The following is a 19,141-nucleotide window of genomic DNA, read 5'->3' as shown; positions in this document are numbered from 1 at the left end:
GCCCCCCCCACGCCGCGGGGCCGGGGCCGGTGGGGCCGGGCTCCTGCAGCCGCTGGGAAGGGGCTTTAAAGAAAGAGGGGGGGGAAAGTGTCGGTAGAGTTTCTGGCTTGTCTGGAAACAGCAAGACTAATTGCCATGCGCTTCCGGTTTGAAACTGGCAGCAGACAACATCTTGAAAATGAGTCACTGCAGCTCACAAAGAAACTCTGGTTTTCTCCTCCCCAGGTTTATGTATTTGCTCCCTTTACAGTTTCCTTTGTAGTCTTCAGCCTTCTCCTCCCCCACTTTTTTCATTTTTTTTAGCTCCCCCCAAACCCTAATTCCTCCCCTCCACCCACCCCCCTCGGCTCATTTTGATACTTTTAATTTTTTGGCTGATGAAAAAGAGAGGGAGACAGAGAAAGGGAGAGAAAGTGGAGAGTTGTTTTTGGATCTGGCTTCGCTGAAGGTTTAGAGGGACTCTGATGCTGAAGGGGGAAAAAGTTCCCTGAATTTTCCACTGGCTGCAGGAAGAGAGCCCATTTAGTCATGGCTAAGCAATGTCTGCACACACACCAACTAATCTCATTAGGAGTTTCCGTTCCCTAACACAGGAGGGTTTTGTGAAGCCCCGTCAGCCTTTCTACCAGGGCAGTTGAAAGGGAGACAAGTTACATCTTTATTGACTTGGGGGTGTGGGGCTAAGGGGCATCTGTACCACACAGCATCTTGTCTGTTGTGAAGGCTTCGACTTTGGGGCTGGAAGGGGGGCAACGCTTTCAACTGAATTTCCAAACCAAAGGTTTAACTTATCTAATGTGTTGCAAAGTCATCATTGGTTTCAGAGATTTAAGCTCGAATGTAATTTAGACATAAGTAGTTTTCCAAGGGGATATTCCAGAGGTTGCACTGGACTAGATGTGCCCCAGATGACTCTCGGGATCATATGCAATTGTAAGATTGGTTTTCGGTCAAAATGGCACTCTTGCTGATACCTGCCACAACACTGTGGTGGTAGGTGCATTAACATAGCACGGGGGGGTGTTATATGGCAATGTGTAGTATTGTCCTTTTATATCATTAATTTACAAATGGTATTTAATCCATGCATGCGCCTTTCAGCCTGTGTGACTTGGGTAATGACATTAGCACCATCACTATTATTCTTATTATAGAGGCCATGAGAAAAAGGTGCTATTCAGAATGGGGACCACACTGCATAGGCAGAAAGATATTCTCCACGGTCCAAAAAGCTTAGGTTACACTATAATTGCAAGTAGCAGGTTATACAAAGGGAGCGTGGAGGAGACAAAGAACATGTCTTGCCATACAAGTGTTTTCTGACTTTTAAGAAGTATCCCAAACCATTGACCAAATATTGTGCAGTGCGAGAGATAGAAAACTGATGGGTTATAATATAAATGTGGTAATTACAAGTTTTCTCATTTGACATCCTTTAGTTAGTAAATCCCATGCAAAAGGCATGGAATGTCTTGAATGTCAGAATTCATAACTGTATAGCACATCTTTTTGAGATGATCTATACCACTTCCTTTATTTTCTGTGTTTATTCTGTTAAGTTTTTCAGTACAGAAATGTTTTTGATTCATGCTACCTTATGAAGCAACTTTATGGTGGTTTAGTACCCACTAGAGCCAGATTATTTTATGTATGGGAATACAAAGCTTTAGAAACAGTGCATCAAATACAGAAAATACCTGATCACTGATCTTCCATCAGACATGATTTTTAGGCAGTAAAAGTTATTTTCCTCTTCAGAGAGTTTGCCCTTCTATAAAAACACAACTTTTCAAAAGACAAATGTGAAATGTCCCCAAATGTGTTGGGCATTAACTAAAAAGATCAAGTTATACTTCATGTAACGTACACAATGATAGCTAATACTAACCATTACCTCTGTGTGAAATGTGCACTTTATAATTTACCTATTACATTAAATATTATTGGAATTCCAAAATCACATCTGTTGAATCACTACAGGCTACACATATGTAGAATATATGTGCACTATATAAATTTTAATTCAGAATAAGTAAAACCATCTTGATAGCCTCATAATGGTATATTGCTATTTCACATACATCATTTGTATGTTCTAGACACTTGAAAGATTCAATAAAAGACAATCCATAAGTATGTTCAAATAGTATTCATCCACTCAAGCAGTATGAGAAAAAGGTCACATTTTATTTTCTTCAACTCTTGAATGATGTGATACCCCCTAAATTACAAAATGTCTTTAAAATGTTTGCTTGTATTATAAAGATTACTGTATGCCTTAAATCTTTTGATTATAAATTTAAAACATTTGAGAAAAAAAAATCAATAGTTACTTAATGCAGTTGATATTAGCCTAACATTTATAGTGTCAAAGTTGCATGCATTTTATTTTCTTCTCATTATATCTATAAATAGAGACAGTTCCATGAGTTGTACAAGGTAAAGAAAAAACTTGCATCCTGTAGAAATCATGTACTCTTTTGATATCACAGAATCCAGTCACTTACAGGTATTAAACTGACACAAAAATAGAAACTTAAAAATATGCAACCTTCTTATTAATAGGTTGAAAAACACAACACACATGGACTTTTACTTTTTCATATCCTTTTATCTTGAGACAGCATCCATTTCCCTTTCACACCTTAAAGTAACATACTACTTACCAATTCATAATCATTCTTTTTTCTCTAGTCACTTGATGGTATTTAAAATAGACTAAGCACTTCACTCCAAAGATGGAGGTTTCTCTCTTTTTATCCAGTTGATCTGATTGTGTCAGCTGCACCCTCTCTGTACTGCCATCTTTGGAAAGTGCTAACCTGGGAAACATATGACAGAGGCATTGTTATAGGAGGGTAATAAGGATCAACACATTCAACATGACAGACACTGAAGTACAACACAATTTAAATGTTTTGTGTTGTAACAGAATCATTACAGAACAAAAGCATTAATTTGATTTACAGATGTATGGAACCTCCAGTTTTATGGAGCGCTATAAGCACCCATGTGATGTATGACGCATAGGGAAGCCAAGTGATGCAAGATGCATGAACAATATGGGTGCGGAGTCTTAGTTTTTGGGACATGCATTTGCCATGATGCCCTATCAGTTTCAGGAGACTAAAAAGCAGCCTAAAATATAAGACTTGTCTAAAAAAACGGGGATTGTGGTATTTGTTAGAGGAGGCCCAATGTACAGTTATCTGTAAAACTTGTTACCTCCAAAAAGTGTAATTATTAAAAACTTTCTACCCCTCCCACGATCATCAACTAGTACAATGGCAATTAAAAAAAAAAAACAAATTTGGACTGATCACACACATCAACAGCCTTCCTCTGGTGCTCTTAGTCCAAGTCTATATTCTGTCTGAATATTAACAGGCTGTTGCTTGTGTGATTTTAAAAGCATGCTGTGCTGAAAATCTAACTGCTGGTTTGTTGTGGAGTTTTTTCCTCAACATTTTCCACAATAGGGAATCTTATAGTCCTGAATCATTAGACAGATGTTTACTTGGTCTGTGGCTTGCTAAATGAATCAACTAATATTCTGGAGACTGTTGAAAGCTCTTGAAGGACTGAATATATCTGTTCTCATGTTGAACTATTTTGTTGAATTATGTATGATTTAAGAATTAGTCATAATTTACAGCAGAATTGCAAGATGTAGTAACAGGAAGTCCAGCTCACTACACATCAAAATAAAATGCTAAATGTATGCAAAAAAAAACAGATGAAACATGCAGAATACCTTGTACATGCACTTTCTGAAAAGAAAACACATTCTTCACTTCACAGCTGCCTTCTTACAGCATTACTTAAATGGTTATATTGGGATAGTTATATTTAATGGCAACTACACCAGAAGTCAAGTTTTTTAAGGATTTACTTGTAAGAGTAATTTTTAGTTGAAAATTGTTTTCAGAAAATACTGCGTTGCATTTCTAAGTGCAACATAGAAACAAAAAGCCCATCAACAAGAAATGAATACGATTGTATCACTGACCCCATAAATACTGGTTAATTCAGTATAAATGAATACCCATGAGTGCATACCCATGCATGTCCTTCCGGTAAAGTTTTTATTTTAAAATTAGAATGGTGTGCTGAAGCCTATCCTAATTGGTGGTCTGTTCCATTACTTTGAGATGGCCAGTATCTCTCAGCCTCTTATATACTGCACATTTTAAGCATAATTTATGTACATCTACCACAGTGGGCCAAGTTTACTTGAACACAACCAAGTTAAACTCCCTAGAAGTAATTTTTATGGACTGCTATAGCATCATGCCTGTTAATACCACCTTTACTTTTGGCCCATTTGCTCTCAGGATGCTGCTGCAGTCTGCTTTCTCCCAACATATCTACAGAATGGCATCTGTGCACTTTGAAGCAGTGGAAACCACATGGAAAAGAGTTAATTAAGGATTTCCATGCTGCCACATGCTAAACATGGATGGATTGGTATGGCTCAGGGTCTTCTGAAGATGTGGGAGAAGGAATCCTATTGCAGGCCACAAATTGCTGTGCAACTAATCTCTGACTCTGTCAAGCACTTAAGTGCTCACTTAATTTTCAGCATGTAATTATTCCTGCTAGGGCATGTCTACATATGCAATTCATGTGACTGAATATACTCTGGCTTAATTTGAGCTGGAGTAAAGTAATCTCAATGTCACCATCTGCACATGGTTTTAGCGCAGTAATTTACTGCACTGCCAGATACCACTTATATCTGATGGGACTATCTGGCAGCACAGTACATTAGTCTACTGCACCCTAATTGCCACACGTGTAAACAGTGATACTTTACGGTGCAGCAAATTAGTCTGCGGCTCAGTAAAGTGTCTCATGTAGATGTGCCCCTAATGTAACAGGACTATTCACAGGCTTTCAGCACTTAATGAAGTCCTTTGCTAAATTAGGCCCCTGGTGCATCCTACATTTGGAGCATCTCTATCCACTTCTGTGTCCTGCCACTGATCCAGACCAGGATCTGGTCTCGGTTCTGTCATGGTCTTGCCCTGAAATATTGCTGTGTCACAAGGTACAGACAGGCCTTATAGTAGGAATGTACTCAAATTACAATTTTGCAGATTTAAAGGAAATTGTGAAATTGGGCCATCTCCATGAAATCTGCTTGGGAAATAAATTTACTAAAAATAAAATGCTGGCTTTTCAGTGGGAGCCAGCAGTCCTGGCTATGCAGCATAGCATGAAGGGTGCTTTCAGAATGAAGGTGAGCAGACCAGGTGGCTGCTGCCCGCCCCCCCCACACTTTGCAACTGATTGGCTGAGAGGGCTGCCTGTTGTGTGGCCCTGCTCCCCTCAGTGGCAAGGGCTGGGGCTGCATGGCAGACAGCCCTTTCAGCCAGTCAGCAGTGAGGGGTGGGGCTTGTGGTGGACAGCCCTTTCCATCAATCAGCAGCAGGGGGCAGGGCCACTGGGGCCCCTCGGCCAGAAGCATGAGGGGGCCCCAGCACAATAAGCCTTCAAAAATGGTGGCCAACCCTGCGATCGGCCTGCAAAATGGGCCTCCTCAAGTTGACTGCCTCCTCGAGTTGGGTAGACCCCTACTTATAGGGTGCATGAGCTGGTGGTCCTCTTCATGGGCTTCCAAAATTCTGTCTCATTGAACTGAATCACTTGCAACCTTTCTGGCCCTATGTATTTTTTCCTATTCGGGGCTCCCATATAGAGCAGCTTTACAGCCTACTTTGACATTGTTCCAAATACAAGTTTGGTACATATATTGCTATTAACTTATTCCCTTTAATTCTGATCTAATATTACTATATCAATAATACTAACTAATTTCTTTGGATTTTTAGAATGCATCTACCTTATTTTTATCCTGACATCTTAGGTAGGGTTTATTAATATCATGACTCTAAAATAAACTTGGTAAGAACAGAGAATATTCCATGCATCCCTACTAAAACTCTTCAGTGTTTCCTACCAGCATTCAAAATACTTTAAAGATCTAATTTTTCCTTAGCTTGATTTTGCTCTATAGTTTCAACTATTGTTAATATAAATACTTTGAACCATTTTCATAATCTTCCCAACCTCACTTAAGATTTTCAGTCTTAAAAGTCACTTAGTAATTAGTATTAAATGACACAAGAGTGCTCTAGCTTCTTGTCAAATACCAAATGCCAGCTGGAGTTTTTCTTGAAAATACTGGCAAAAAATAAGAACTTGTTTAAAAGGCAGTATTTTATATTTGTACAATAAGAAATATACTTCACATATTTGAATAATGTAAGTCTATCCTGTTGTAAATTTTATCCTAGCTTTGTACCACGACTGATAGAAATCTGTTTTCCAGATGTACTATTACAACGTATATTTCTCTTAACTGTTTTGGTGACAGCCTCTCACTGTAATATCTCCAGATCTCTCTTTATCATCAGTTTGTTAGTAGTTGGTCAAGTACATTTTAAGTTAGATAACCATCTAGCTGGGGTCATCTGACCCCAGCACTCTTCCCTGCCTATGCAGGGGGTCAGACTCGATGATCTATTGAGGTCCCTTCCGACCCTAACATCTATGAATCTATGAATTTCAGTCTGAGCTTTCTGAGAACGGTGCTGATTATATCTATATAGATATATAGATATAGATATATATCAATGGTACTCAGCAATGTTCCTATTGTACTAGACATAGTATAGACATAGAAACAAGTTTGTCCTAGTACCACTACTACCTTTCCCCAGCAATTCATAGAAGAATCAATCAGACTAGTATTCAGAAACTAGGAGCAGATTTTGATCTCAGATATGTTCATGAAATGAAGAGAAAATCCATTGACTTTAGAGAAGCTGTTCCAAATTACACAGCGGAGTAACTGAGATCAGAATCTGGGCTTAGCTTTCAGATAATAGGGCAAGACCTCAGTCTTTGTGCAGTCTTCTGAAGTTGTCTTATTGTTACTTGATAACTCAGAGCTGACTCAGTTGTCCTGCATGGTCAGCTGAGAAGCAGTCTTGACTGAAGTAGGGCCGGCAGAAAGTGTGACTTCCACAGCTCTACTCCAGCATTCTCTAGGTGCTGAAATGCTCCACGGAGGCCATTGTAAGTGGCTGCAAATTAGACCAGCATGAACACTGCTTTACCGTGTAGAATTGGCTAAACTGATCCCTAGGCATGCCCAAGATGAGAGGGGCATAAAGGTGGTTATGCAGCTTGGCAAAACTTGAGGACAAGTGACATTGTCTGTAGATTTTATTTGAAGAGAGTAACCTAAACAACACTTTATCCTCTTTTTAGTTCACAGAGTAATGATAACTGTTAGGTGTCCTGGGCAGACACTTGAGACCTTAATAAACAAGCTGGTGAATCAATATTATTTCTAAAGCTATGTGACCCAAACTCTTTTTCTACAGTAATGTTTTCAGCAATTAATTGTATCATCTCCCTCCCTCTGTCGTCTTTGTAGTTTGCAGCAGTCATGGGAAATGGTCTAAGTATACAAGATATGATCAAACAGGAGGATAATGACCAACTATTTTGTTTGTTGAAATAGCACCTCAGACCGCAAACTATAACCCTATAGCTATTTTAACTTTTGCCAGAAGAAGCATGCTGGGCAAAACCTATTTGTCTTTTGTGAAAAATGCCAGAGGCTGCAACCTGAGTGACAGCTTTTTTCATTAGGTCAAATCATAACATTAGGGTAAACCAGAACTTAGATAATCCATACCTCAACTTTTTAAAATCAGTGCTGTATTTGAGAAAAGGAGGAAGAAACCTTTGTTCCTAGAATTTGAGATATATGAGTACATGCTAGTGAGTCTTAATTTGGGGCCACATTGAGAACCCATTACTTGTTGAACAGTTACTCACAGTTACCCAAGGATGTCAACAACTGTGATCTGTACTACTTGTCTGAGTAACCATTCGCCTGTGTAACCATAGAGGGTTAGTTTATATCTCTCAATGGAACACTGGCTCCTTTTATTGGACTCTGTGTCTGGAAATATCAGTGTGTGTCTGTAGATTGTATGGCAAGATTCAATAAATGGTAGTTTTTAGTCTAATCGACTGAATCGCGTTGCGACGTGAGAGCACACAGGTAAACTGCCTACATTACTTTATAATTTTATGACTCATCTTTCCTAATCCAACAAATTCTGAAAATTCAGCTCAGTCTGCCAGCATAAGTTGCCATCAGCTTGCTATGTTTCAAGTCCCACTGAAGTTGCCAGCCACCTTCATCTGAGCCAAAGCTAAACTACTGGAAATTACATTGCTCTTAATTTTGGCCATATCCTTTCCATTCCAGGAAAAAAAACCTGTTCATTTACCTAAAGGAAAAATCAGTTAAAACTGGAAGATTTATTTAAAGATTCTAAAATTTAAACATGTAATAAGGAATAATGATGTACTGATAGTATTGATGCACTCATTAAGCATTCATTTCCTCTTTATAGCCATCAGTGTTAGATATTAAAGTTCTGTTTCATTGCTTTGCCACAAAATTGGAAGCTTTAAACAGTAGGCAAAGAATAGGGACAATAGTAGAAAAGTATTTTTTGGAGTAATCATCATTCCATATGTTAAGTAAATTTCTTAAAAATAACTGTTCCTACAAATACCTGGATATTGCTCTTAAACTGCTATGACTTCAACATTTACTACTTTATTTTCTTCAAATTTGAAGAAAGAGGACCACAACAGATTTAATATAAAGTGGCAATGTAATTATAACTGTGTCCCACTGACAGACAAAAATGTAACAAAGAAATGCATATGTACATAATAAAGCTACAGTATTGGCTTTGAACCTGGAAGTCCCTCAGACTGAAGCTGGGTGCATTACCAGCATCTACTCATGTACACCACATGAGTAGATGAAGGAAATATTCCAAGGTGAAATTTTGGAACCATTATAGATTTATGTACTTCTGTTTATGGCTAGCCATAGAAATAGTTGTTTAAACAAAATCCTTAACAGGAAGGCAACTAGCCACATTCACTGCTGATAAGCATTTTAGATTGCATTCTTATTAAGGGAACTTCTTGATCCTCATCCTTTTGAGACCCCTCACAGTTTAAAAGTTCTGGCATCATCCCTCAATTTTTGGAAGGGACCAGTCCTTCACCACATTCATTTGTAGGTTGTGGAATTCCTCCCCTCTGCATCTGCATCAGTCCATTCTTTCTTTTTTAAGCAAAGCCCTATTGAAGATAGTGTTTTTCCTTTGGAACTGCTGTTGGCCCTGTATATGAACACTTCTCTCTTAATTAATACATTATTTTTGCCATTTAAAATGTAATTTTGTATTGCTGTTGTCTATGTTGTCCATGTTCTGTTGGTTTAATCCCTGTCTATTTGGAGGAAAGACACTCATTTGGGGAAAATTACTTTTAAAGGATCACAAAAAGTAAGAGTTAAGATTTGATTCCACACAAGTGGTCTAGCATATTTAACTGCTGTAATGTGGCCAAGCAGAGCAGGCATTCTTAAACATCTTTCATGTATGGTAATATTGCTGTTCTTTTAAACCATCTTAGAACTTCTATGTGGGGGGCCGTCTTCAACTTTTTCTAATGTTTCCACCGGGTGGTGCTGCAGGAATTCCTACATTTTGACTTGAATCTGCATTTCCCAGAAAGACGCCTCTAAAATATAATTGGAGGAAGTCCTGATTTAGAAAGTTTTTGCAGTTTCAACACAATAGAAAACTCTGAGGATGGTCTGACAGGAAATGTTACAGTTGCTGGATACGGAAAAATTACCAACACACTTTATCATGTATTAAATCCCTAAATTGGTGTGGGAACGTACTACAGCATTTCTTAGATTTATTGACATTTAGTAATGGAAGTTCTGCATCAAACTAATACATGGGTATTTACACAGTTGCAAACTTTTTTTCAAGGGCAATTAAATTCGTAGTAAAATCTCCTTTGCTGAATATTTGACAAAGTTTCTAAGTAAACACATTGATATTTGTTTTTCCTCCATTTTGGCTGAATTGCTAACTTTTCACCAACCACATCCTATTTATCATCCTTGAAACATCTCTGTTGAGAAATATAATTTGAAGACTGACTCAGACTTTTGCCTTGCTCTTGGAAAATGTTCTTTTGTAGGCATTTGAATAGTATTGGCCACCGTCTTTAAAGCTAGCAGAGTAAATCAATTGTTACACAGACCAATATCAAGAGGAAAATGTAGCCATAATAATTTTACTGATTATTCTAGAAATGAGTTCTATCTAAAATCAAAATGATCTCAAGTTTACTTTGGGCGTCAGCTGTAAAACAAATGCACCCCAAAGTGTTGATCTTGAGAATACTAACATTAATTTCTTCTCTTTACAAAGTGTGTGTGTGTCTTGTCTTAGGTTTGGAATTACATAATAAAGAAGAAAACAATGGCACAAGCAGGACATTTGAAAGTTGAACTTTCCATACATATATGCACCATAGAACTATGTTAAAATACAAAGATATGCTGAAACAGCTAGATATGACATCTGTACATACTTTTCTCCATATTAGTTTACTTCAAGCCTTGAGTAGTTTTGCAATACATTGAATGATTCTGGTTATTTCAGTGAAAAATGCATTCCTTTCCAACTTGCAAAATGATCTGCTGTCTTCTCAACATTATTCTATTAAAAAAAATTAGTGATATCCATTCAAATTTCTCATTATTTCTTGCAATCAGTAACAATTTAGAAAATAAATATCACCAAAATAATGAACTTTAATGTTGTTTTATAAGTGAATGAAGTAGTCATCTCAAGGGTTAAAACAAACCTGAGACATTTAGCAAAATAAAACCAGAGCTGTGATTTCAAACTGGGACAGATGTAGGAGGCCAGGTTTCCTGTGGCCCATTTTCCAGTTTCCTGCCTGCAACCTGCAGAAATAGAGGAAGCTGAATGCTAATGTGAATGAAAACCTAACAATACACAACGTCATTCTGCTCAGAGAAACATGCTGTTAGCCAGACTTAGGATACAAAGACAGTAAACGAATGTGCAAAAAATACACACAGGTTTCTAGACTGGTGGAAAAGACAACAGACATCTGGTTAAAGACAAATGTTAAGTGTCTGCAAAACAAGTACTTTTCCTGTAAAAGATACGCATGCACGTGCATGCATGGTGGTGGGGCGCATGTGTGACGTAGTTGTATCTTTTTGCAGCCGTCTTTGTTACAAAAGGAATTAATTGGTCATTTCTTAATATATTTAGTGAAATTGATTTTTCTGCTCTGGCCAGGCCTCTGCTCTAATCCTTTTCATGTGCATATTTGATCGTCACCAGGAATTCCAGCTTTCCAGGGCTACTGCTAGCTGAGAATGCCTGTGACTGCCTCCTAAACTCTGCAGATTTAACTGATTTCCAGCAAATTATACAGACTATGGAGCTTTCCAGACAATTTCTCTGTTCCCCCAGGTTCCACACCTTGATTACTGTTCTTAATCTCAGGTTTACCAATGCGGGCTTTCTAAAATCAAGAGGAGGTTTCTTAGTCATAATGAATATGCAGAAACCCTGTCCAAAGACTTTAAAGCTTACACGAGTTCTTGGTAAGGTTTGTAGCACTCCCTAAGACTTTAGAAAGGCCTTTGAGGCAGAAGCCTCAGAGAGGAGGGAAGAAGGTGTGGAATTTGAAGGAACAGAAAAAATTTTGGAGTGGGGCAGAGTTAGGAATATTACCTGGGAAACCAAGGACTATTGCAGAACTCCTGGACGCCACAGGAACTACTTTCCTGCATCCTGCCTCCCAGGTATAGTTCTCCCTGTCCCAGGGCCTCTCTCAGATCATAGTATCTCCAGAGTATTCTACTTCCTGCTTCCCAGTTCATCATAACCATTTAAGCAAAGATAAGGCTTCTGTTCAGCTTAACCTCAACTCTGAACTTCCTGGACTTAGGATGGTTTCCCCTACCCTCAGGTTAAGCCTATCAATTTACTTACATTTTTTGTCTAGAGATGCATACAAATTATCCTCAATGAACCACAGCAATATAAAGCAACAGTGTGCGTGTGCATGCAAATAGTAATTGTCATTGCTGTTTTATTTTTAGGAATGGACACCATTCATAATATCTAGATTAGAATAACAAATAGTAGTCTAACTAGGGTGTGGCGAGTAAGGTTAGCACCAATTTAGAGGGCATTCCTACCCACCCCACCGGACTTCCCAAAAGTGTTAATTATGCCTCTATTAATGAAGTCCTATCTGCTCCCATTTGCTGTCACATATTATCAGCACCTGAACTCTAACAGAGGGAGGAAAATGTTGATGTTGAACCTCAATTGTGGATCCTAGGGCACTGCTACTTCTCATGTCTCTTTTAGTTATACTATTGTGAGCCCCTGGTATGGAGTAGCACGTTTGAATGGAAGAAGAATGGACATTGGTTGGTGCAGCTGAGATCTTAATCTGCACATTGTTACAGTTGTGTGAGAAGTGGCTTACATGATTCCTTTCCCATGTAATACTGTGTTTCCAAGTATAATTTTTAGCATTTATTATAACAGTAATTGTTTATATTAGTGGAGATGAGGGAAATATTTTAGACTGTTCAGCTCATTTCCTGTCAGTGTAAGAAGTTAGATAACACATTGTTGTCGAAGTCTGTCGTATAATTTGTATAAAATTCCCTCTAATTAAAGAATGTTAAGATTGGAAGGTGGAACACTTAGAAGTTAGGAAAAGCCAGAATACAAGTTACTTGTACAAACTTAATTTCTTCCTCCTTTGGTATATATATTATGATGATGTAGCATTTTAATAGCTTGGCTGCTTTTTAATTTTTCTGTGGGATCTTTGTCTTAGTCTAGGTTGGATCTTAGGTTGGATGTTACTCCTTGGATGAGTGGATATTAATTTTTCTTTTATTTCCATCATTCAGTATGTAGTCTCTGTGTTTACAGCACACCTTCCAAACTTTATATTGAGTATAGAATTAATATCTTGAATGTTAATTAAATATTAATAGAGTTGAATGAAATTTGGAGTGTCCCATCCCCTGGAAAATGTCAGCATCCTAACATTTGTTTTAATCCCAAATTGCGATTAAAAGTTGAAAATTAAAAATAATGGGGAATGAGAAATCTGAACATGTTCTGATATGGTCCTTTTCAAACAAAGTGTTTCAATATTTTCAGTCTAAACAAAGTATCGTGACATTTATCCAGTTCAGAATTTGTCAACCTGTTTTATTTTAAGCTAGTCCAATATTAAACTGTATTTTCCAAGAGTTACTTATTGCTTCATGGCAGTTGCAGGTTGGGAGCCCAGTGGATGCTGTAATCCGTGATTGAACTACATCCTCTCTAATGCACTCAGTCATTTGATTTCCATGAAGCATCACTCAGTTCAGTTAGAGGAGAGGCCTCATTGCATAATAGGGAGATAGTTTCAGCAAAGAGAATATGTGGATCCAAAGTAATATTCCCATAAAGCAGCATACTAATAGGGAAACATACTTTTATGTTCTATTGATTTAATTCTAAAATTAAATGTTTTTCTTCCATTCAGAAAAATGAAACATTCTAATTTGGGTTGAATTATTCCAAAATTAAATATTTACATTCTTCTGGAAGAAAATGAAATTATTTTGGCAAAATCAAGATGTCCTTGTGAAAGCTAATACTGTGGAAACTACATTTTTAATTGGAAAATTGCCTACCATTTCTATTTTTTTCTCATACAAAGTGGGCTTTTTTGTCTTAATTACTTATAATGTTAATTCCTGTATTTATCCAAATCCAAGATGACTTTGGATTTAAGACGACCCCCCAATAACTAGATTCTGTATATGGACAATATGTAAATTTGGTATAATTTTCCATGAACAAAATCTAATTATTGGAGGGTCATCTTAAATTTGCTCCCTCCACACTGGTGCAGTGGGGAAAGCACTAGCAGGGTGGCAGGCAGTGGGGTAGAAGGCAGTAGAGGGGGAAGGTGGTGGGCAGGCAGGGGAGTCAAACAGCCAGACCTTTGCCCCCTGCCATCTGTTGCCTCTACCATATGCCTCCTCTGCTGCTTGTAACCCCCACCCACCATGCCTGCCCCTCTTGCGCCCTTGTTAGCCACCCCTGCCCAATGCCTCAGAAAAAAAGGGTTAAATTCGAAGTTCTCAGCAGAGCATGCCTACTGGTTACAGACCCTCCAAAAATAGTTCTCCTTTCCTCTTTCTGTCTCCTCCTGCCTTATTCTCTTTCTGGCTCCTAGCCCTTCCCCTTTCCTCCCCACAGTCTACAGCTCCATGTATTTTTCCTTAACATTGTTCTTGCAAATGCCCAAATCATTTTACCTGCAAAAATTATTCTGAGTTAGCCACCTAATGTAGGACATTTCCATCCAAACAGTTTAGTTTTGGCAAAGTTGTGAGCAGCTGAAAACAGCATCTGATAATGGAGAGTTGGGAAACTCTTAGCTGAAGGTGTTACCACTAAAGTTGTTCAAAAGGGCTGAGTGGAGATGATGAGTGCTGTCATAGAACATGCTCCTAAATTAATTATGCTCTAATTAAGCTCTCCTCTGATATGCCCGAGGAAGATGTAGTCTAGCTCAGCAGTTCCCAATCTGTGGTACGCGTACCACCAGTGGTACACAGACCAGCTGTCAGCGGTACATGTTAACAGATTTATTATAATTCCTTCCTATGACAAAAATTTGCTGGTGGTACTTAAGGTTGTATGGTTTTAAATTGGTGGTGCACAATCGGTCAGAGTTTGGGAACCGGTGATCTAGATTTAGAAGCAAAGAAATATGCAGTGTATCTCTGAACTCTTATAGCAGTATGATTTGTGTCATGTTTGTGAAGGTTGTGTTGGTGTTTTCGTAACCCCTTGCCCTTTTAAATCTCTTCTGCTGAAATTCTAGCTATGAGGTCTTGGCCCAGGGGATTTATGTTACAAAACTCTAAAACAAATTATTTTAAGCATTATTTAATTTCCCAGAGTGAAAAATAGTGATTTTGGATGTCTTGTCATTTAAAAAAAGCATGAGATGTAAACTGAAATTGTGCAAGGCTTTTCTTTGTAACATATTATTGTGTTTGAATTTCTACTCTAAGCTATACTGGTTTTTTAGCAATGTGATTCTATATACCTACTCTCTGTGAAAAAATAGAGTAAACCTTTTTGACTCACCAGCTACTCTGTCTGTGTGTGTGTGTGTGTGTGTGTGTGTGTGTACATACATGTATAGAATTAGAATTACCTGGTTAAGCATGATGTTTTAGATAAATACTTCACCATGGAATGATAAGTACTCATTTAGCCAATAAAATATGTCTGCTGTAATGGTGGTGTTCATAGCATATACAGTATAATTTTCAATATATCTATAGTATCACAACTTCTCACACCCTACACTTCGGTAAAACAAAAAAATGATTTGTACTTACATTTTACATTATTTTAGTAAGTCAATGTAGTGCCTTTGATATTTCCTATATATATAGGCCAATTTTAAATATGTATTCTGTATGATCTTAAATACAGGTTTATTCAGAAGATCAGAACGGCTCCCCATGAACTTCTGCACTGTCATAGATTTTATAATTATGATATGACTCAGCTGGGAATATATATTCCTATTTTTTGCATTTATTCTGCAAATCCGAATACAGTGGAAGAATGAAACGTGTACAGGGAAAAGAAAACTATGACTAATTTAGCAAACCCCATTTTCCAAGTGTGTTTTTAAATAATTTTGAACAAAACAAGTTCCTTCCCATTTCAATTTGCTTTTCCACTAAAAATATTAACTAAGTACTCCAATGTCTTCAGCTGACACATTATTTTTTACTTCAGATTAACTGATTTATGTTTATCATTAAAACTTTATTTTAAAAAATTCAGTTTTACTTAAAGTGGGATCCAGTAGTTTTTTTATGAGTAAAAATAAACTAGCATTAATTCTTTAATATCCTGAAGAATATGATCGAAGCGGAAAACCTGGAGTCCAAGGAGCAGCTTGTGCAGATAGTTTCACATAGCTGAATAGTTAGAAGCTTTGCGCCCTCCTGTGGCCGACAAACCAAACAAATATAGAGCCTTAAACTTATTATATGTTCTGCCCATCTTATAAAATGATACAAGGATCATAGTGAACCTGACCCAACCCTATTCATTTTGTTCCTGGGATAAATTCCACTTTCCTAGACTCAGATATAGGCAATGAATTTTTATTTGATTAGCAGTAGATATCCATAAAAAACAAGTTAACCTGATAATACTGGGATTTTCATGTCCAGATTAGACACAGGACAAGGTCAGAATTAAACCTTGATCTTAATTAAAGGGCTAAAAAAATATTGATTTAGTTACTGTTATAAATGTTCTTCTCTTCTGATTTGAGGTTAGCAACTAATTACTGGATTTAGACATCTGGAGTCTCAAAAGACAGAATGACCAGCATGAAGCTGTTAGGTACTCTATTGTACATTGATACATTTTAAAATGATTGAAAATGAGAAAAAAAAATAAAAATGAATTTTGTAGTTTAAAAGATCAATTGAAACTGAATTTTTGATAGTAGTAATTGCCTCACCTTTAGTGTTAACAATCCTGAATCTTAACTTGGGTTTGTATATGCTAAATTACAATACAGCCTGTTTTAAGGTTCCAGGTTCTTCAATAATTGTGCAAGCAGTTGAAACATGTATGGGGAGTATTAGGAAATATTAATTGCAGGTGGAGGGAATTTTTTTCAGATGTGCTTAAATCACTTTTAAATATGGGAGTCCAGCACTTTTGAAAAGTATAGTCCTAAATGTCAGCTCTGCCTACAATCCTGAAAGGAAATAACAAAATATACAACTGTTATACAACTAACAAAATATTCCAATTCAGTCACATTCTGGAAGGTATTTTACAATGCCCAAAGTATAATGAAGATTAACCCATTTCTGCAAATTGGGGTTTTTCAAGTGACTTCAGTGGATATTAGATTGGGCTCTTAATTCTTTTGTTTGCAATAAAATGAACACTGATCTCTTGAACCACTTCTAGAATTTCTGTAGCTATGCAAGGAATTGCACAGCTCCATAGGAATTTCATTGTAACTGATGTTTAATTAATGCCCATTTATTTGTAAGTAGCATCGAAAGTTTATAGAAAGTCATCTTGTGACAAAATCTTTATTTATTTATTAATTTAAACTGTAATATTCATCACATATTAATGTAATTTGATTAGGAAACAGCATAAGCAGTAAAATACAGTAATACATCATTTTGACATTAGTGGAAATGTGGAATAAATGTAACTTAAGCACCTCACAAATTAATGATTTAGTTACCGGCGGAAACTACGAACAGTATAAATTAAGACACAAAGTAACAAGAGGTGACAGAATAGCAGTGAAAGGGAATAGGGGAGAAAGAAGAGGTATTGCAGTGATACAATTATGCAGTTACTGAGTGAAGACATGCACAATTACTGGTTTTACTGGGGGGAGGATAACAACCTAATTGACCAGGTTTTAGAGTGCATTCCTTGGGTGGGGACCTACATGGGGACAGCCAGTGGAGAGGCGAGCAGATGTAGTGTTAAGACCAGCATGGTCATGCATTGAGAAGCTATGCTTAAATTGGATGTTGTAGTTATAGGGGAGATGGTGAGAGTGTGTCATGGTCAGAATAATGGACAATGATGATTTTTAATTCTGATGATTTTTATGGACTGTAAGTAGGCAATAGGGTGCAAGGAAGCAGGAGGGAGTGAGTGGTCTTTGCAGGAAGAGGTGGGTTGCTAAGGGTCTGGAAATGGAAACTGAGTTTTTGTGAACCAAATGTAGATTATTTTACCTATTCTTTACTCTGCTTTATCACCCACCCCCAAATATAATGGGGAGAGAAATAAGAATATTACAACTAGAATTGTGACATAAGACTGTTTGGGGTTTCTTTTGGTGGGGGGAGAGAGGTTGGTAGTTTTGTGCTTGAATGGTATGATACAGTAGTGCTTAAGCTTTTGGTCCCATAGGCCAGATGAATGGCCTGGAGCTGGTCCATGCTCACCAGGATTAGGCTTGGGAGCCTGATTTTGCATCTCTTCCATGACTGTGTCCTGGGATTGGGCCTTGAGAGCCTAGCGCTACCTCTTTCCACCCCTCCAGCCAGGATTGGGCCTTGGAAGCCTGGCGTCATCCCTTCCTGCCCCTGTGTGCCAGGACTGAATCCCAGGGGCCTGGCACTGCACCCTCCTAGCTCTCTGCACTGGGGCCTGACACCACTCCTGCCTGGCCTTATGAGCTGGGATTGGATGCCTGATTGAGTGCATGGGGCCCAGGGCTCCCCACAGGTCTGGAAGTCTGGTAGCAGAATTTCTAGACCCATGGAGAGCCCTATGAGCTGGATTTGACCCATGGGCAGGGGGTTGAACACCCCTGGTCTTGTACCACTTGACACTTTCCTTTGCTAAACTGGGGAAAATTAATCCTACAGAAAAGTTAATGTTGAGATGAAACCGGAGCCTAAGTCTGTGCCATGCAAAGTTTTTACACTGACCTCTCTCCTCTGTCACAGGTATGGAGAGTGCAATCACGTTGTGGCAGTTCCTTTTGCAGTTGTTGCTGGACCAGAAACATGAGCACCTGATCTGTTGGACATCCAATGATGGCGAATTCAAGCTACTTAAGGCAGAGGAAGTGGCTAAGCTGTGGGGGCTCAGAAAAAACAAAACAAATATGAATTATGACAAACTGAGCCGAGCACTCAGATACTATTATGACAAGGTAACGTTTGTTATTCTAAAACAGACTAAGAAAATAGAAGCAATAGACTAATTTAGAAATGCCAATATTATTTTATCTTCATATATTAAGTACCTTTCATTCTTAAAGATCTCTAAACTGTAAACACAGGGCACCACTGAAAGCAGCCACCTTTGTGGCATAACGACAGCTAAACGGCACACAGTAAAACTCTACACAACACTTCAGTGGACTGTGGGTGGAAGGGAATTTTGGCCAAGGATTACTCTTACTGATGCTTGGATGTGCGTATATACATGACCACATAAGACCTTTTGTAACTTTTGATGACAATAAAATAACTATTTGTAATGGAGAGTGACTGTTTGGTTATTACAGCATATTTAAGACCTCAAATGAAGAACTATAGTAGAGAACAGGAATGCTGTAA

General features: G+C 37.9%; 1 protein-coding gene across 1 annotated transcript in view; it reads left to right on the top strand.

The window, feature by feature from the left end:
* ELK3 (ELK3, ETS transcription factor) overlaps positions 1–19,141 on the top strand; it is a 49,473-nt gene that overhangs the window by 850 nt on the left and 29,482 nt on the right. Inside the window, exon 2 of the mRNA XM_006031775.3 lies at positions 18,524–18,732. Coding sequence (XP_006031837.1) covers positions 18,526–18,732 — 207 coding nt within the window. The 5' untranslated portion in view covers positions 18,524–18,525. The remainder of the gene's footprint in view (positions 1–18,523; positions 18,733–19,141) is intronic.

Source organism: Alligator sinensis, unplaced genomic scaffold (genome assembly GCF_000455745.1).
Source record: "Alligator sinensis unplaced genomic scaffold, ASM45574v1 scaffold154_2, whole genome shotgun sequence".
NCBI lineage: Eukaryota > Metazoa > Chordata > Crocodylia > Alligatoridae > Alligator > Alligator sinensis.
Note: the sequence above shows the minus strand (reverse complement) of the source record. Positions and strands in the feature narration are given on the sequence as shown.